Source organism: Pan paniscus, chromosome 1 (assembly GCF_029289425.2).
Source record: "Pan paniscus chromosome 1, NHGRI_mPanPan1-v2.0_pri, whole genome shotgun sequence".
In the NCBI taxonomy this organism is placed as follows: domain Eukaryota; kingdom Metazoa; phylum Chordata; class Mammalia; order Primates; family Hominidae; genus Pan; species Pan paniscus.
This window is the reverse complement of record NC_073249.2, coordinates 53,462,608-53,484,315: the sequence shown is the minus strand read 5'-3', so window position 1 is coordinate 53,484,315 and position 21,708 is coordinate 53,462,608. Positions and strand designations below refer to the sequence as shown.

At 34.1% G+C, this 21,708-nt stretch overlaps 1 protein-coding gene across 4 annotated transcripts in view; it reads right to left on the bottom strand.

Annotated features, from left to right (window-relative positions):
• KCNT2 (potassium sodium-activated channel subfamily T member 2) overlaps nt 1-21,708 on the bottom strand; it is a 390,920-nt gene that overhangs the window by 102,013 nt on the left and 267,199 nt on the right. For all 4 annotated transcript variants that reach the window (XM_008974047.5, XM_003820605.5, XM_003820604.5 and 1 more), the window contains exons 15-18: nt 14,247-14,396; nt 12,509-12,738; nt 5,987-6,200; nt 3,279-3,384 (exon numbers count right to left, since the gene is read on the bottom strand). In XM_008974047.5, the coding sequence (XP_008972295.3) occupies nt 3,279-3,384; nt 5,987-6,200; nt 12,509-12,738; nt 14,247-14,396 (700 nt within the window). The remainder of the gene's footprint in view (nt 1-3,278; nt 3,385-5,986; nt 6,201-12,508; nt 12,739-14,246; nt 14,397-21,708) is intronic.

Genomic DNA, 21,708 nt, shown 5'->3' with positions numbered 1-21,708 from the left:
CTGGGCTCAAGCAATCCACCCACCTCAGCCTCCCCAAATGCTGGGATTACAGGCATGAGCCACCATGCTCGGACACCTCTGGAATATTCTTTGCCATTATTCTTGAATAAAAAAATTACAAAACACTGCTGAAAACAAAGCACCATGAGTAAACAGAAATAATCATAACAAGATAACTAGACCCACAAAGACTACGAATTTTGTGATTAAATTCAGAATATAAAATGAGCACATTTAATGTGTTTAAATAAAAGAAAGCATTTAAAGCCTAAGAGAAGAACAAGAGGCTATTTAAAACAACATCTAGCAGGTAGATGTTAAAAATAATATCTACATCTATTTTTCTGTATCTTCTTGAGCTAAAGAATGTAACTCAAAAGATTATTTAAATTACACATAAGATTCGGCCAAAGGGATCACGTGCGGGACAGAATGGAATACAGAAACTAAAATGAAAAGCAGAGAAGAAAAAAAACAGAACCTAGGGTGAAAAAATTAAGACTTGGAAGCTATCGTGAGAATATCTAACATTTATTTAATCAGAATATCTGAAAAAGAGCTAAGAGAGAATCAGAAAGAAAACTTATTCAAGTAAATATTGGCTGAGAGTTTTTGAGATGTGATGAAAAATCAAATGAGAAGATCTTAAAGCAGACACAGAGAAAAGAGCCACATCTACAAGAAAAAACAATTGGAATGGTAGCTGACTTTTCAGCCATTATTTGGAGCACAGAAGGCAGTAAGTAAAGTGCTAAAAGAAAAAAAAAAAAAAAAAAACCAAAAACCAAATTAACAGCCTGGACTTGCACACAAAGTAAACCATCTTTCAAGAATGAGAGCAAAATAAAAGGAAACCATAATTAAAAGGATTCTCCACCAATAGAATCTCCTTAACAGAATTTCTAAAGGTGGTAATCTAGGAAGCAGGAAAACGAATCCAGAAGGAAATTCTAAGGTATAAGAAAGAATAGAGAACAAAGGAAATGGTAACGAACAAGGGCAACAAGTCTTTATTGAAAGGGTGCTTGGAGAATTATAAACAGAATCTGAAGTAATATAAGAAATAAAGTCACTCAGAAAGAGATCATGCATGCAACAAGAATAGTGTTGAGCTGATGTTTGGATCATCAAGAATGTCAATATTTATAAGATAAATAAAGGAAAAATAACTTTCCCTAAGGAGATTTAGAAATAGCTCAATTAATAGGGAAACAAAGAGCAGAGAACAGAGAATTTAGTGTTCATGAACACTGACCAGGACACCAGCCCCACTGATACTGACACAGAATAAATTGGATAAGGCGATCCCAACTCACACACTTCGCAGACACAGTAAAGTCAGCTGCATAATCCCATACTGTTCCTATAATCCCAAAGTGGGTGCTCATTTACACAGCAGACCACCTTCTATCAGTCTAATGCTACCTAAATAACCAATAATTCCAGGTATCACTAGACAATCAGCAACACCCAGAAATTTTGCTTCATTAATATGGTAAAAAGACAGTTAATAGTCCTTTGATATTAAAAGATCCTCTTATTGTGCCTCCATCAATCCCGTTCTCTGAAAGTTTAGCTTTTCAGTTAGATTGGGATCCCTGTTTGGAGATAAATTATTTCCACTTTTTTGTCTCCTAATATTTTTTTCTACTTTAACTGTGCATTTAAAGAAATAAAAACCAGAAGTGAATCCAGGTTTTGTGGTGACTGAAGAATATACTATTTTAAGATTTATCCATAAAGAAAATAACAACATTATAAATAATATTAGTCTTAAAAGGAGTCAATGTGGGGGAAGGGCCTTGAAATTTAGGATTTATTAATGTTACTGAAAATACATAGCTTGCCAGAAGTATCAAGTGCTTCATAATATTAAAATAATAAGGACCGCATATATATACACATATATATGTGTATATATGTAAACATATGTGCATATAGGTATATATATGTATATATGTATTCATGTACATATATGTACATATGTGTATATATACACATATGTACGTGTGTGTGTATATATATTCATCTGGGCCCATTGAAATGGATAATTCTGTTCCTCAAGACATATATATATATATATATATATATATATATATATATATATTTGAATGAGACCTATATATATTCAGTCTTGAGGGACAGAATCTCATTTGAATGAAAGCAATATATATATATATTTGGTCTTGAGGGTCACAATCGTCCATCTCAATGGGCCCAGATGAATATTTCAGAGTAATGGCAAAGATTCTCAAAGCAACTTCAGGGAAACAAAGGCAGGAATTTTCTAATGTTCTGTAAATCTTCTTCCTCAAGAGTGACAGTAATAGTCAAAATTTATAATATTTGTCATATAAAAATAATAGCAAGAATATATTAAGCACCAACTCAGTTATTAACTTTCTTGCACTTCATTAAACATGCACTAAATTATATAATCCCTACAAGAGCCTTATGAGGTTCATATTAAAATAATATCCACTTTACGGATGAGGAAACTGAAACTTGGTGAAGTTAGTTGCCCAAATTACATGACTTGTAAGTGGAGAGCTGAGATTTTTAACTGTAACTTCAAAACTTAATGTAAAAGAAAAAATCCCTAGCTAGAATGAGTGGCAGATCTGAATCTCTAGGGGCAGTAAATATAAGGTTCTTCCTTTTATCAGTTTTGTTATTCTTCAAGAGAATACATTCATACCAGTCAAGCCCAATGGTTATGTTGTGAAAAAAGATTAAAACTCTAGCATTATTAGAATTTTTATCTCTTGGACAGCTTCTCTTGGACATCCAAGAATGGCAGTAAAATTTTGAGAAAGGAAATATTAGGCAAGACTCTAATATGAGCTTTCACTTTAGTCATAAATGAATCTTTGTGTCTAACACATGGACTTACTCTTCCCATCATGTCAAGGGATTCCATAATGAGATATAAAGTAATAATGGTAAAATAAATAGTGCACATTTGGCCCAAGTGATTTTTGGAGACTTTGGTTGTTGAGGGTTCATAGGGATGAGATTTGGTACCTTATTTTTCTCTTTAACAACACGACTAGCAGATCCAGTAGGCTAATTTGGTAGAAGACTAAAGCATTTGGGTAATCATTTGTGCAGTTAAAAATGTAAAACTGACCACTTTATATAAATTTACATTGGAAAAGATAATACCAATACCCCTTAAACATATTATAATCAAAATGCTGTACAAATTACTTAAATTATGTAATTATAAAATGTTATAATTTTATTTTGTAAACAAAAAAGCAGCAACAAGTACTTACCTTGTCTAATCTTAAGCAGCAAAATGGTACTTTTTCATGAAGGAGATGACAAAAAGTGGGTGAACTTCCTATATATGGAGAATAAGGTGGGTAACCTTTAGCATACCTGTAAAATAATACAAAATATTACCCTTGGATAAGGCATGCAAATTTGAGAAATTAAGTTACGACCATGTTCCTCTGTTTTAATAACATTATAATCAATACCTCTGTATTGCAATTATATTTTGATAAAGAGGTAGTTAAGAAGAGAGGTAGGCAAACTGTGGCCCCAGGATCAAATATGGCCCTCCACATGGTTTTGCAAGGGTTGTTTCTGTATTTTTAAATGGTTGGAAAAAATAAAACTAGTATTTCATGTCATGCGAAAATTATACGAAGTTCAAATTTCAGTATCTATAAATAAAGCTTTATTGTAATTCAGCCACACTCATTCACGTATGTATTGTGTATAGGTGTTTTTGTGCTTTGGTAACAGAGTTAGTAGTTGCAACAGGGGTCAAAAAGCCTGAAATATTTACTGGTTGCTCCTATTTATAAAAAGTTTATTAACTCACAGCTTAGAAGATTTTCATTTTTTAAAAATAAATAGTAATGGTAATTTTTACAAAATACATTTAAAGCAAAATGCATTATTATGATTTGCTCTATCAATATTCATTAGCCATAACTACATAACCAAAACGGAACAAATAACTGAGATAATTGGTTAAAAACATAGTTTTTGTTGGAATCATACTTAAAACATTATCAGAGACATTTAGCTTGCTGACTTTTAAAAAACAGCCAACAGCATATTTCGGCTATACTGACTTTCAGAATGAAAATTCTAAAACGTAGCAGCATAAATGAAAATTAGGCAATAAAATAAAATTTAGTGAAAATAATATTCCTTTATCCAATAAGAAAGTGTTTGATTTTAACAAATTTACCTGCTAAGCCATAAAATTTCTGACCTAGTTAAAACTATTTTATCTTAAAGAAGAGATGCAAATCAGCATTTTCAGGAAATAAAGTTCGTTGGCTAAGAGATAAAATTATAGAGTAAAATTTTGTAAATTTAGAAGTTGGTAATCTCTACAATTACTCAACATCTCTTTCATTTTTCTAGAAATAAGAAAAAATCTTTTACCTCTCAATTTTTTAAGAAGTGTAAAGAAAGAATTTCAGTTGCACTCCAAAACACTGTTTCCTGTGAAGACACTGGTTGCCAAACCTATCCCTGTTCCCATCCTAGATTCCAAATATATTTGAGGACTTTGACCATTAATGTCTTTGAAAAGTAGATTTGGTTTTGTGGGTACATCAACCTTTCTTACAATATTTTTTTAAGTGTGAGAAATTTAAACGAAGAATATTTTCAAGCTTCAATGACACTGAAGTTCTTCTTAGTTCAACATTACTTGAATTTATGTTTTATGAAAGACACTGGAAGAAATGTCAGAGATTATGTTGCCAATGGCACTACTACCCGTAATATGACTAATAGTAATTAATACTAATTGAACGCTTACTCTACACAAAACATTGTTTTTGTATAAACACTTTTTCTCCATTATCTCAATTAATCACTACATAGCTTTCTGAAGTCGTAATTACACTCAGTTTACAAGTAAATAAATTATTGGCTAGTTTTTTTTTTTTTTTTTTTTTTTTTTTTTAAGACAGAGTCTCACTCTGTCGCCCTGGCTGGACTGCAGTGGCAGGATCTTAGCTTACTGCAACCTCCACCTCCTGCGTTCAAGTGATTCTCCTGTCTCAGCCTTCCAAGTAGGTAGGATTGCAGGCGCGCACCACCACTCCTAGCTAATTTTTATATTTTTAGTAAAGTTTGAGACCAGCCACACCACGTTGGTCAGGCTTGTCTCAAACTCCTGACCTCCAATGATCCTGCCATCTCGGCCTTCCAAAGTGCTGGGATTACAAGTGTGAGCCACCGTGCCCAGCCGCAAGTTTTTTTCTTTTTTTTGTTTTTGTTTTGTTTAATTAAAGTCACTTGTACACACCAATATAAAGTGGAACTGGCATGGCAAGCAATGTCCTTAGTACTCCACAGTCAAGCCTGCGGACTGCTGTGTTTTCCTGAAGAATGACAATTTAATATGTGGAATAAGACATGTAAACAAACTCTACTGCAAGCTACAATGTGATTAATACTATATAGATTGGCGCTCTATTATTATGGAAGCCTAGAAAAGGGAAACAGTACTCCTTTTATTCATACATTTAAAATAATTAATGAATAGTGTATGAAAGTGCTGAACACTGAGATAAGTAAGGAAAGCTTAATGGAGGGGGCTGTGTTTTCATTTCATTGAATAATTGATTGAACTTCAATATGGATGTGCAATAAAGTAAATTCAAAGTATAAAGTACAATATACTATAAAAACCATACAATTATGACAATGAAGCTTATATCTTGGGAACACTGATATTTTTTTCCTTGAGGATAAAAGATAATTAAGAGCAAAATGAGACTGGAAATATATGTTGAAGCCAGAAACTCGAGGGCTTATAATGCTCTGCAGTCAAAAGAGATACTGGCTACTAGCAGTGCGTTTTGGTGGAAGTATATAAGAATGATTCTAGGATGTTCAGAAGGAAAGATCATTAGCTCCTTACCTATTGGGAAGGTATGTAAAGAAAATACTTAAGGACATTAGCACAAAACCCAGTAATCTTACACCTTAGAGTATCTGAACATACTCTAAGTTTGAAGACATTTCTTCATCTGGTGTAGTTTCATCTTCTGATTGGTCACTTAGAAGATCACATGTTTGAATCGATGATGTATCTGCAACCTCTAAAACAGGAGCAATGCTAGGTCTTCTTATTTCTTTGCTTCCCTCTGTAGGAAGAGACAGGGTAGGGCCACTTGCTGATCTACAGCTTGTATCTTGCAAGTCTATAGCCACAGTACCTAAAACAATAAAACATGAAAATTTATCAAGGCATTTGCCATATTGATCACTAGTGTTGAAGTTTACATGAAATATGAAATATAATGAAGATAATAAATATATATATAGAGAGAGTATATATTTATGCGTGTGGTGTATGTTTATTTCTGATAGCTAAATATTTATTTTGCACACAGGCATTTTCCTGGACAAGAAAATCTCTATTTGCACAAAAGTGTATTTGCAGAGTGTTGTTCTATGGCACAAAACATAAGATTTGTAAAATCCTGAAGTATATAGAAACTTAAAGTGAAAAAGTATACCCTGATGTTTCAAGTTATATTTATTTAAAATTTATTCTTTTGTTGTTGACCATGTCCATTTTGTGAATTTTTCATTATGTCTTTCCCCTCTTTGCTTTTTCTTTTATTTCTTTCTTTCTTTCTTTCTTTCTTTCTTTTTTTTTTTTTTTAAGACAGAGTCTCGCTCTATCCTCCAGGCTGGAGTGCAGTGGCACAGTCTCGGCTCACTGCAAACTCCTCCTCCCAGGTTCAAGCACCCCCTTTTCTATTGAGCTATCTTTTTGTAATTGATTTATGACCACTTTTTAAAATATCAGAACTACTAATATGTTATACTTATTTTGTATTAAATGAATATTTATTGAGTGCCACATATGGGGAGCACTGTTCCAGGTACTTGAGATCTGTAGAGAAGACAAAGTTTCTACAAGATGAAACCTGTATGTAGCAAGTAGACAAATAAATGGATAATTGTAGATAATAATCAGTAGCATGCAGGGAGAGGAATGGAATTTTTATTTGATAGGAGAGAAGGCCACTGTGAAGTTAGGACATTCAATTTTTGACCTGAAATACAATAAGGAACACACAAGTCATGGAAGTACCTGGAGGCAGTAAGAATGGCAAGCCCAAGCCCAAGTGGCTTAAGGTTATTGAATACTTGAGGCACTCAAGGAATAGAAGGCGGAAGAAGCAATTCCCTTTGTGAATTTTATTGAAATGTAAAAATTAATTTTAATATCTATTTATGAAAAATTGAGGTTCCTCTCCTTCTGAAGAAAATAACGATGAAAGGCATCATATTTCATAATTACTCATTTCATTTATGCACTCAGTGGCACCTGGTCATCCTTCTAAAAGTTGCTAGTCTTTGCTTTGTCCCATTCTTTGAAACAATTACAGTCATGCATTGCTTAAAAAGGGGGATATGTTCTGAGAAATCTACCATTTGGTGATTTCTTAGATATTCAAACATCATACTTACACAAACCTAGATGAGGTAGCCTACTATCCTAGGCTATATGGTACATAGGCTATATGGTATAGCCTACTGCTATATGGTATAGGTATAGCCTACTGCCCCTAGGCTATATGGTATAGCCTACTGCTCCTAGACTACAAATCTGTACAGCATGTTACTGTACTGATTGGTGTAGTCAATTCTAACACAATGGTAATCTCAATATAGAAAACGTACAGTAAAAACATGGTATTACAATCTTATTGGGACCACCATTGTATATGCTATCCATCATTGACTGAATTTATGCAGCACAAGACTATTTAAAATTCTACTTTCCTCAAACCTCTGGCCTTCCAAGCTTCTTCCTCATTATAATAACATGAACTGAAGAAATTTTTACCTTATCTCAGCCCTTCACTTCCATAGTGATTTTTTAGACCTTGTTATAACCAATAAAAACCATGTTGCACACATTTTTATGCATTCACCCTTTGATCACCACTATTTCTTGTTTGTTCAGGTCACTCTCACTGATTTCCTAACACTAGCTATGATTTTACCATGCTGGAACTTCAATTCTACTGATGATACCAGAGTTTGTCTCTCTCATTCCCTTGATGTTCTCTCTTCTCTTCTTACCTATCTTAAATTCCATGTTTAAGCATTACGATTATTTTCTTGCATATACCCCTGGATCCCTTGATACATTTTTGCTTCATTCCACCCTCTCGACAAAATAGAACCCTGCTTAAGTTAAACTCTCCATGTTCCCCATATCTATACCTATGCAACTGAATACACCCGGACAGTTTAGCTCTTGCATCATTAATAGTCTCTCCACATTGTCTGTCCTGATTTTTGGCAGTTTCACCATACACATAGATGATCCTTCCAACATTCCAGACTCAACTCCTTGTCCTCTTCTCTAGTGATGGCTTTTTCTACTATCACTCTTCAGTCATTCACTCTTATGGCCACACCTTAGCTTTTGTAATTATTACTTGCTGCACATCATCTCTCCTTCTGGCATCTCACTCTTTGACACCTGTACCTTGGTTTTCCAGCTCTTTCCCTCTTGATTTTCATTGGAATTAGAATCGATCAATCCACTCTCCTTTCAGTCTTTTCTAACCAAAATACATCTTTTCACTTCCTTACTTAAATTAAGTTCCATGGCCTATAATTATATACAATCTATTATACAAACCCTCAATCTCTCTGCCTTCCTTACTTGCTTGTACTTTCAACACAAGCTACAAATCCATTTCTTTTCTCCGTTTTGCAGTCAGACGTTTTAAGAACTGTCCAGACCTACTGTTTCTAATTTATCTTCTACCATTCTTTCCCAAACGTAGTCCAATCTAGCATTGTCCACCACCACTCCATTGAAACAGCTCTTATGAGGGTGGACAATGATCATTGCATTGCTAAAGTCAATTGACACTTCTTAGTCCTTATGTTATGACCTATCAGTACTTGGCTTTCAGCCATGACCTATCAGACATGGCTTTACATGGTGTTGTCTTAATGCACTTAGCTCACTTGGATTCCAGGACACCTCACTCATTGGGTTTTCCTACTAGCCTGCCAGTAGCTCCTCTTTGGTCTCCTTTGCTGGTTTCTTCTCATCCCCCTGATACTTAATCTTAGTATACTGCAGAGCTTTGTCTTTTATTTTTTTCCTGCCTGTACTCATTTCCTCAAAGACTTCATTTGGTCTTATGGCTTTAAATATATACATAAGATCAGAAATACAAAATTTACTTTTTCAGCCTATCTCTCTCTCTCTCCTGAAATCTAGACTCTTACATATAACTTCCTGTTAGACATCTTCAAGGTGTTCCAAAATACTCTTTATCTTCCCTTCACCCCTGCAAAACCTGCATTCCCCCTAGCCTTTCCTCTAAATTTATGGCCATTCTCTTTCTCTAGTTGCTTAATCCGAAAACCTTATGTTTCTTCACACTTCTCTTTTTCTCACAGTTCAATTTCATTTTGTAAGGAATCCTGATTATCCTCAAAGTACATGCAGAATTTTCTCCTTCTTACCACTTCCACTTGAAAATAGTCTGATCCTTGCTCCAAACCATGTATGTTCAACAGCAGCGTGAGTTGGGCACTCAGCATAGGTGAGATCAGGTCAATGGCTCTGCATAAAGCCTTGCAATAATTCCCACTTCACCGAGAGTAGAAGCTGCAATCCCATATGGACTTAAATAAGCCCAACAGGATCTGGCCTCTTTCTACCTGTTCCTCCTCATCTCCTACTATTCTTCCAGCATTCACTGTGTTTGAGGCACAAAGGGCCCTGTTACTGTTCCTGGAGAACCCCAGCCAGGCTCCCACTTTAGGGCCTTTGTACCAGCTGTTATCTCTTTCTCCAGACCTCCGCAGGACTAATTCCTCATTTCTTTCAGGTATCTGCTCAAACATCACTTTCTGGCCTACTAAGCACTTCATTTAAAATCTGCTCCTCCCAAAAATTAATTATCTCCTATACTAGCTCTGTTTTCTTCTTTTAGTTTTTCCTTTATAACTAATAACCCACTAACATTAAGTAATTTACTTATTTTTTTATATGTACTTTGGTTATCGCCTGTCTTCTCCATAATAGAATGCAAGCTCTATGAACTAGGGATCTTTGTTTCTTCACTAAAGTTTTATCACAAACACTTACACGAGAGTTCTTGGTACATATTAGGTACTCAATAAATACTATTTTGGGTACATATTAGGCACACAATAAGTACTTTTTGAAGACATTAAAAATGAATATTGCTACTGTAGAATAAAAATAAGTAAATGACAAATAGGATTACCTAAGAAGGTCTAGGTAAAACCATGGAATAGTGTTTGGAGGGAGTGATATTTTGACTAAGATATAAAGTAGAAGTCATTACTTAGGGAATGTTGGGGTGTGAGGAATAGTTCCGTCAGAGGAAACTTAATGTTTTAAGGCCCATTGGTGAAAAAAATATATCAGTGAAGATTGAAAGAAAGTGAGTATGTTTGGAGCTCAGGAGAGCAGCAAAGAGGTGGTAAAATGTGGAGCTAGAAAAGTCAGAAAATATCACTAATAAAAAGCCTATAAAGAAAATGATGAAGTAATTTATTTTCTAAACCAGGATACTGCAGAGTAAAAGGGGGTTCTTTTAATAATTACATCAGGACAATTATATCAACTGAACAATCCTAAGAAACTAGAACATTCCTAAGAAAACTAGGATTGCCTAATGCAAACAAGAACTTTTGGTTATCCTATTTATAAGTTAAGTCACACTATAGAATTTAGACTTTTTTTCCAATGGGTAGTATAAAGCAGGTGATTTGTTCAGGAAATGATGCTATCAAAATTATATTTAAAAATTTTTACTCTGGTGGCAGGATGGAGAATTAAGTGTAGAGTGGCAAGGCTGGAGGCATGGAAAAAAGACAAGGTTGTTGATCCTGCAGTTCAGGGAGAGAAGGATGGAGGCACACACCACGATGATGTTGGTGGTGGACATGGAAAAAAACTGAATGATTCTAGGGGCTATTTACTGACCAGATTTAATAGAATTTGGTTAATGATGAGGTATGACAAGAGCGGGTGGTGAAAAGTCAGAATGGTGGCTTTACAAATCAAAGGATAATGGTGTCATCTGCTTTTTAGCAAAAAAAAAAAAAAAAAAAAAAAGGAGAAGGAGAAAAACGGTGTTGAATGACTGAATGAGAGTGTAAGGATCAGTTTAATTTGAATATGCTGTGCCAGTTTTTCCCACAAAATACTCAAATAGAAATAACTAGTAGACAGTTCGCGATGCTGTAAAGAGATGTTGAGTTAATGCTTTAGATAAAGGAATAATCAGTTTACGGACAATAGAATCCATGAGAACAGAAGTGACCACACAATGAAAACGAATGTGCACAATGCAGAAAAAAAGGCATTAGAGTGTTTCAGGAAGAACATGGTCAATATTCTTGTCCTATGCTGTGAAGACAATCATTTTAGATGTAGTGACAAAGAGGAGCATGGTGACCTTGCCTGAATAGTTTCAGTGATATGACTGCAGGTGTCAGATTGAACTGGGTAGAATCATGGACATAGGACAACAATAAAATCTAAAGCCTGCCACTAAACACAACACTTTGGAGAAATTTGTCTCTGAAGTTGTTATCACGGAAGGTTCAAAATTACAAGTGTATGGTGCACACAGAGATATGAAGAGACACACACACACAGACACACACACACACACACACACACACACACACACAGAGAGAGAGAGAGAGAGACAGAGACACAGAGAGAGAGAGATCAGCCAGTGATTCTGAATAGAAAATGAAGTTAGGTAATGAGGAGGGATTAAAGAGTAAAGTCTCTGAGGAGGAAAAAGAGCATGGTTCCTGGAATAAATGAATGTATCAGTATTAGTTAAAAATGACACATTTTCCTTGTGACAGATACTAAATGTTTGTAGGTTTGTAGATGGTTTGGAGGCCAAACCGTAAAGAAATTCTTATTTGCATGGAGGTATTTTTTCTTTTACCTTTTTTCTTCTGTGTCATAGAAGCCAAGTTCAGTGGTGAGAGTGAGGTAAGAGATGGAAAGAGAATTTTGAGAAAATGAAGAATATTTGAAATAGCCTCTCTTGACGATAATTACAAAGAGAACTTACAAAAGAAATATAAAAGTGTGTGGTGCTTTATATATAATGAGAAATATAAAATGATTGTTGGTTGTGTTTTTGTAATATCTTAGATTGAGGTTTTTTTGGACACAGAGTCTTTTTCTGTTGCCCAGGCTGTTCTCAAACTCCTGGCTCAAGCAATTCTTCCACCTCAGCCTCCGGAATAGGTAGTATTATAGACACATGCCACCACAGTAGGCTAATATCTTACTTTTTAAAAAATTCACAACTTAGAACTGTTGTCCTGTATACCTAATCATACCTAGTTTGTAAAATGCAGCATGTTTGAAATTTTCTTTAAACTTTTAATAAAAATTTAAATGCATTTGTATTTATCATTATTTTTTATTTTAGAAATAAATTAATGATATTTCAAATTTGTTTATACTTACCCATGCTGGCAATTATGCTATGTACAGGTAATCTGGAAGGTCCATGATAAAATGACCTGGACACATTGCTTTTTCTCTGCTGGTCTTGGTTTTTAAATGCTGAATTCTCTTCTTTGGTAATATTAATATAAAAACATATGTCTGTAGAATTCATAATGTATCGAGGACCTGGGTTCAGCAAAATGTTTTTATTATCCTCCCTCCTAACACCAATCAAGCAGACGCCAAACCTTAATTAAAAAAAAAATAAGAGTTTGTAAGAAAATTAGTAAATTATTGTAAGGCTGAGGAAAATAAAAGCTTTAAATAATAGCATTTTAAAGCTTGAAATGATCCTAGAAGTTCAAGGTCCTCATTTTTACAGGAAAATAAACTATGTGCTTAGTGTGTTGTAAAACAAATTTAGCTGATTATGACCACTATAAATTTACATTTTAATGAAAATGAATGGAAGAACATAAGAAACATGAGTGCATGTATACACTAAGGGTAACATTATTTTGCAAATTTTCACAACAATTTTACTTTGGTCAAAAAACATAAACAGCATATCTTACTTTGGTTAAAAAAAATAAATAAGAAGCTTAAAACTATTGGCCAAAGGAAAGAAACTTACCCATGGTCACCTGAAAGAGAACCAGGGTCCCTGAATTTATCATAGTTGATTTACTTTAAATTTTAGAAAAAATATATATTTTTAAATAGTCTTAAATAGGTATGCACTTAGTCAGAAAAAAAAAAGTAAAGTAGAATATAGAAGCTCCTTGACTTATAATAGAGTTATGTCCTGATAAACCCAGCATAAGTTGAAAATATTGTTAAATAAAAAATGCTTTTAATACAGCTAGCCTAACAAATATCATAGTTTTAACCTAGCCAACCTTAAACATACTCATAACACTTACATTGCCTACAGTTGGGCAAAATCATCTAATACCAAGCCTGTTTTATAATAAAGTGTTAAATATCTTATGTAATTTATTGAATATTCTACTGAAAGTGAAAGATAAAATGATTGTATGGACACTGGAAGTATGGTTTCTACTGAATGGCTATTGTTTTGTACCATCATGGTAAAAAAATAGTAAGTCAAAGCATCATAAGTTGGGGGTTCCTGTACATTACATAATAGATTAGTTAGTAGACTATATAGGTATATTGTAAATCCTCCAAAATGTGTCACATTAAAACATTTAATACAGATAATATGTTATTTTCATTATATACATACATTTTTACTTCTTAAGTAAATCCTTTTTTTTTCCAAAAAGGAAAAGAAAAAAAAGTTCTATGTTTGAATTGGAAGGTAGTTTTATTTATTTTTTAACTTATTTCTCAGGCCAAAACAAGGGCCACCATCAGAGATTTTTTTTCAAATGTATAGTTTTTAGAAATATTAGTGTTACTTTGTTTTAATTCCTAATCAACATCTTAAAATTCAGATCTGTGAAGAAGATTTTCATATCTATGTAAATTCTTAATGGATTAAAATATTTTAAAAAGACTTTAAAAGTTGCTAAATGAAGTATTCCTACTAAATTATAATTTACTCCTGACTGTCTTATAGAGACCATACAGACACCAGTGTTCAAATGTTTCAACATTGGGGAATATTGTGACAAAAATTCTGGAATGCCTAAACACATGAACACAATATGCATTCTATTTTTGAAAACTATTTTCACATGATATGCTTGACTGATTGATATTTTAATTTTTCTCTGAGGCAGAAACATACTTTTTGTGTGCATGGAAAGAGGCATATGTAAAACTCTTTCCTTCATATTCAGCAAAAAATGTACTTTCTTCCAAAACAATGTGGTAGACTTCATTCCCGGAGCATCTACCGTACATCTTCTGCCATTGTTCTGGCGATTGCTGGCCTTCTCTGCAACACAGGCACACACACATACACACACACAAAAAGAAAACACAGTGAATGTGGTTAAAAAACAGTTGTTACAGAACTGTTTCTCAATTGTGTAAGAACTGGTAAGCACAATCCAAAGAAGCATCTGAGTAATGCTTTGAAGTCTGAAGATGACATTATATGCAAGAGTTTCTACAAAAATTTTAAAATTAACACCATATATATATATATATATATATATATATATATATATATATATATATATATATACGCTTGGGAAATGGCAGTTTTGTAGAAAGTGGGAGTTTTCCAAGATCCAACTAATGAAAAGCTTTACTCTCATAATGAATCAATGAGATACAGGATTTTAGTCTCTCTTTATATACATATCCTATCATGCATATCTTCTAAAATTTGTTGTACAGTCTCCATAATATGGCCAACGTTATCTTACCTATGATACCTGCGTGGCTGCTGTAGGTATTTTATTTTGCTTTATACTTAAAATTACAAATTTATCTCAATTTATCTTTGATTTTACAGAAAATATACCTTTAGTTTTTGTTCATATCATAGCAATAACTTTCTTCCAATTGTATAGCAGTCACGAAAAGTCACTTTTCTTTTTTTAAATGTAAGGGTCTCTCCAACTAACAGAATATTCTTGTAACCACAAAATTCATGTTGGAATCCTAATCCCATTATGATGGTATTTGGGAGTGTGGCCTTTGAGAGGCAATTAGGTTATGAGAGTGGAGCCCTCAGGAATGGAATTAGTGTCTTTTAAAAAGATGCTAAAGAGCTATCTTCCCGCCATGTGAAAATACAAGTCAGCAGTTTAAAACTCAGAAGGGGGCCCTCACCAGCACTGGATCATGTTGGCACCTAGATCTTGGATTTCCAGGCTTCAGAACTGTAAGAAATGAATTTCTGTTGTTTATAAAATGCCCAAGCTGTGGTAATTTGTAATAACAGCCTGAACTGACTAAATCTCCAAAAGACATCCCACAAAAGTGTTTTTATAAAGAAGATAATTTTACCACAAAAAGTGCAATGTCTTTTGTTCTGGAACGTTCTGCGCTGCCCGCCTAACTCAGTGGCTTTAGAAATATATTAAAAATTCAATTTATGAGAAATTCATAATGGATATATAAATAGGTTATTTCTCATTTTATATAATAAATTCATTTACCTTTGCTGAATAACACTTATGAACTCTACAAAGAAGCACATTTTAGAAGCAATATGATAAATATATAAAAATCAAAATAATTTATCATAATCTCTAATCGATTCTTAATGGATCAAAACAGATCACAAGACATTACAACCATGTTTAGGACTTTAAAAGCCATTTTAAACTGAGTATTGTCTAAAGGGTTATTAGGAAGGTAACCTTTGTCAATATTTTCAAATTGTCAATAAGCTTTAAAAAATATCTATATTTTCTAAGTATGCCTCATTACTGCCTCATTCCTTCTTAAGTATGCTTAAAGAGTTAAGAGCCTGGGCCCTGGAGTTTGATTGTCTAATCTGAGTCCCAACTCTATAATCCTTTTTTTTTTTGTTTTGTTTTTATTTTTATTTATTTGTGTGTTTTTAGATGGATCCTTGCTTTGTCGCCCAGGCTGGACAGCAATGGCACGATCTCAGCTCACTGCAACCTCTGCCTCCTGGGTTCAAGCGATTCTCCTGTCTCACCTTCCAGAGTAGCTGGGATTACAGGCACCTGCCACCATGCCCAGCTAATTTTTGTATTTTTAGTAGAGATGGGGTTTCACCATGCTGGCCAGACTGGTCTTGAACTCCCTACCTCAGGCGATCCGCCCGCCTTGGCCTCCCAAAGTGCTGGGATTATAGGTGTGAGCCACCACCCCTGGCCAAACTCTACCATCTTTTGTGAGTTATTTAACTTTTCAGTGACTCTTTATCTCTTCAGTGACAAACAGTATCAGCTTCATTGGGTTAGATAAAATGAGGTAACACAAAGAAATCACTTGGGAGATGTTGGGATCAGAGAAAACACGCAGTAAATGTAAGCTGCCAATATTACTCTGATGTTACATCTTCCTCATTGCTAAATTCCGGGGCTATTTTAAATAAACCTAGTCGACTTACTAAACAATAATGCTTTTAAAATCTGTGCCCATTCTTCCATAATGTTAATGTATTTTTGGAAATAGGAAAACAACAACATAAAACAGTTTTGATTTTTGATTGCAAATGACTACATCTAGCTACTACTTCCTAAGAATGATTCTCTGGTGGAAAAAACGTTCCCTTTGGCAAACAAAAATAAAGTTATTTTTGTTTTGTACCACATTACTATTTAGCAAGATGGTACTTGGCAAAAACAGAATCTATCTGAAAGGCTGAAAATGTATGAGATGGTGCTGGTAATTCATCAGTATTTGTTTGAGATCCAAAAGCCAGCATGAGGTCAACTAATTGTCATGCAAGGGTACTAAAAGCTATTCAAGAGAATTAGAAATCTAATTCCAGAAGCTGACAGGGGAACACAATGTGGTAACTTGGAAGGGAACAGAAATGGATGGAATCGGACTAGGACAGTTCAGATAAATTTTCTTAAATAATTTGCTTACTGCCTTGCTATTTTATACTGGCACATTGCCCCTCAGGCAGCATCTTTTTTTAGGATGTCATTTCGTTGGAATTTTTTTTCTTTATGGTTTCTTCAAAACCTCTAATAGTTAACCTGGAATCTCTAAATTAATCTAATTGTCAATATACAAATTTTGTTATTTTCATCGCATGTTATTTGCTTGAGAAATGCTAGACATCAATATTACATCTAATGCTGGTGTGTATATCCAGTCCCCACTCATTAACTAATACACAAAATATTTATTGAGCACCTGTGAAATGTCAGGAAAGGCTTTAGATTCAAAGGTTATGGCAGTTAACAAAAAAGGTAAAAATATCTTGTCTCATAGAGCCACTAGTGGGAGAGGGCCAACAATAAACAAGAAAAAGCAAATTGTGTTGTGTTTAGAGGTGATAATTGTGGGGAGAAAAATAAAGCAGAAAGGGAGCTAATATTTTAGCAGGTAGAATAAAATGTAAATAGTGTGACTAGGGAAAAGATGATATTTGAGTAAAAATCTTGAAGAAGGCAAGAGAGGTCTGGGAGAAGACCATTACAGGCAGAAGTAGTTACAAGCACTTCCCTGAGACAGAGTTAATGCTTGATGCGGCTAAGGAAGAGCAGGGAAGCGAGTTTAGCTGGAATTCAGGGAGGGGGAGAAAATGGGGCCACAGAGGTAACTAGCTGGGAGGAGGGATCATGTAGGACTTTATAAATAACTGTACTATGGCTTTGACCTTTCATTGGGATGACTTGGCAATCATTGGAGATTTTTGAAGACTAGTACACAAGGTCTGATTCATATTTTATAAAATCCCTCTGGTCATTGTGTTGAAAACAGATTGAAGAAGGGACAATGACCAGTGAGGGGGTTATTGCAATGATCCACCTAGATGATAATGGTTTGGATCATGTTAGATTCTGGGTATGTTCTGAAGGCAGACTTCGAGAATTTGCTAATGGAAGAGAAAAATATATAACAATCCTAAATATTCTTAGTCACAAGAAACATGGATAGATAAACAAACAAATAAATATCCATATAGATAACAGTGAAAATGCAAGTCCCAGTGCTTACAAGACATCATGGGGAAATCTTAAATACAAAATGTTAGATAAAATAATAGTCTGCAGATTCAGCTTTATAGCAAACTAAGTCCTAGAAAAAGAGAGGAGATGTCAAACAGACATAGTGTATGTGAGGTTTCACAAACATTTGGAATGTTTATTTTTTTAAATCTGGAATACTAGGTACATGGGTGTTCATGATAATATTCTTATACCTTTTGAATGTCTGAAATATTTTCTAATAAATAAAAAATAAAATGCATCACAAAAAGGCAAAAAAACTCCTCCATGATTGGTACCAATAATTAAAGCTTTTTGTTTGTATATTTTTCACTGCTTCCTTGCTGTGTTTCAGGGCAACATTTGGTCTACATTATATAAGCTTCCCCTATCCCCTACTTACTAATATTTTAGGACCAATATTTTCTTTAGGCAGAAAGTAATCATTTGTCCATTTCTATGATGAATGTATTGAATTTAACTTTTTTGAATATCCACCCAGTTACTCAATGTATTGAATAATCTATCTTTTTACTCACTAATTTAAAATAACTCCTTTATCAAACACCAAATTCCTAATTATCTGTGCCTGTATTAGAGGTACATATAATTTCTAGCCTGTTAATTGATTCTTCTCTGTGCATTCACTAATAGCACACTATTTCAATTATTGTAACTGCACATTATTTTTAAGTATATAAGATAATCCCCTCTCATTATTATTGTCCTTGAAAATTTTCCTTGCTTGTCTGATTGCTTCATTTTATCATATAAAATCAGCTTATCTATTTTTAAAAAGAATGTTGTGTTGGTATGATTGTTTGGATGGAATTAAAATAATAAATTTGGATGAAATTGACATCTTTATGTTAGCAACATATTATACCTTCATTTGCATGCTAATTACTATTTATTTCTGCCACAACATCTCACCCAACACCAATTGCAGCAGAATGTAGCAGTGGAACCACTGAGCCCTGTTGTTTACTTTGTTTCCTGGAGGATTTCTGGTGACTAGAACATGTTCTAAGACATAGTAGATGTTCAAAAATATTTATTTAATGAAAAATTTTATTTTCCTGGTAATCTATGAGATATATGCTTTTACCCTCATTTCACAGATAAAGAAACTGAGGTTCAATGGCTTTGATGATCTTGCCAGCATGGGTAGATCAAATAATTCAACCCAGACACGCTGGCTAAAAAGCCAGCACTTTGTTCAGGAACGTCAGTTCTGAGGAGCTCCAACATTCAGTGTGAATGTTGCTGCTGTTTTATTTCCATTCTTCAGGCTACTAGGATATTAAATGCCAAGTTTTTGTACCTTTATTAGTAATGCAGGACATTTTACATCCTATAGATCTATCCAAAAATCATTAATTTGTCTTCAGCTTACAGTTCTATCCCAATTTTCTATTTTTCTTATATCTTACTTTTTATATCTGGGTAGACTTAATTCAAGATTGATTTTGAATGAGGGAGAAATAATTACATAAATAAATAGTACATTTCCAAACTTCTTATAGCAGCAAATCTTTGAATTCTATCACCCAGGTGTGACTTGTACTCACCTATTTGTTTATTCCTTCCTCCATCATCAACTCTTACACCTTTAAAACAGTCCTAACTCACTTCCTTGTTTCCAGTGAATGCTTTCACAAATCCTTTTACAGTAATGTAGTAAGAGTAAATTTCAAAATCTCAAATTATTTCATGTCACTCTGCCATTGAAAATGCTAAAGGGCTTCCTTCTTCCATTTGATAAAGTTAAACTTTGAAAAATTGTCATTACAAAGCCCTGCTCACCTGTTCTATGGCTGTCTTTCAGATTTCATCTGTTACTTCTGTCTGCTTTCTCTTATGCACATCAGCCATTAGAAGTCTTTAATTTGTCCTGAACAAGATACTGTCTCTTATGTCTAGGATTTTCCACAATACTTTTCTCTCTACCTCCTATGGCGTATCCATTCTTGACCCTCAGCTTAATCATTACTTCCTCAGTTTTGCTGTAGTGTACTTCTCCTTTCATAATACTGTAACATTAAATTGTGTTAGTTAATTCTTAATATCTTGCTTCCCTGTGAAATAAGCTTTATGAGAAAAGGGATCATGTATTGTTTACCACTATATCCCCAAGACATGACATCGGTTCTGACACAGAGGAAGAGCTTAATATATGTTTTGTTAAACGAACAAAGAATAATCTAACAATGTTCTTCATGCTCAATTACTAAATGTTCTGCTTTTCTAATTATGTAATTCCTTTTGCCTTCACCAGAATAATGTTTAGGTCTAATGCATTACTTTCTCTATGATAAATGTTTCATTAGAATTAAAAAAAAAAACTGAGTTTCATAATCAGTAATGGACATGAAGTGAATTTAATATTATATCAATTTAGTGTTGTAATTAGATAAAAATAGCAGCAGTAAAAACACAAGAAATATTATGGACAAAAAGCATAGAATGCGAAGCTCAATGAAAATTATGAAAAACCATTTAATAAAGATTTGAGATGTGTTTACAGCAATTAAATGAACATTTAGGGGAAATAAGAAGCTTGTGTACTTACTAACTGTTAACCTTGAGGTACACTCCAACCTCTAAAATAGTATAATCTGTTATCTACTTCATACTCTTGTGAGACTGTTCTACTATATTGACTAGTAATTGAATAGTAAAGAATCCTTCCTAGCCAAGTTTATGTCCACATTTGTTTTCAAAATCATTGCTAGCTACAGCTACTTTTAATGATCTCGGATTTTAAAAAAAGTAAAAAAAAAATAGAATATGGAGATGAAACATTATATTAAAAAAAACCAAATGGAGTACAGAAGAACAGTATATGTTTAATATTTGAAAGAATCCCGGCCAGGCATGGTGGCTCACGCCTGTAATCCCAACACTTTGGGAGGCCGAGGAGGGTGGATCTCATGAGGTCGGGGGTTTGATTGAGACCAGCCCGACCAACATGGAGAAACCCTGTCTCTACGAAAAATACAAAAAAAAAAAAAAAAAAAATGCCTGGGCATGGTGGTGCATGCCTGTAATCCCAGCTACTCCAGCCTGGGCAACAAAGGAAAGAAGAGAAAGAAAGAATCCCCTAGGTCTCTAGTCTCTCTGAATAAAGGGGCATGCTGTAGAGTTCATGCACCCAATAGCCAATACCAGTCATGAGAACCTTAGAAAATTTTTGATGAGACATCTTGGAAGGAAAAGAAGCTTGTGTTTATTATCCTTGACATTTTTATGCCCTCAACAAATGTCTTATTGGAAAAAAATTAAAAGGAAAGGATATTGGAAGACAAGTTGATTGCTTGGGAAAAAGGAAAAAAGCAGTCTAGTGAAGTAAATAAATTACAAATTCCATGACTTTGTAGCCTTCAGCCATACAATTTCAGATCTCCCATTCCTATCATTTAATAATATTTTAGGCAGATCCCATTTCTTTAAAATCAAGTTGGAGCTCCATTTAAATCCAACCCAGGCCTATCAAATTTGAAGCTCCAATCTTACCAGCTCAGGCTTGTTCTCCCTGGGCTGTCGCAGCTCTGTAGGCTAATTCTAACTGCCATCGTTGTTTTCTATGAAGATGGTAACCACATGATGCCTATCTTATAGAGACATGAAAATGTTTTTTGGGGAGTGAGAGGTGGG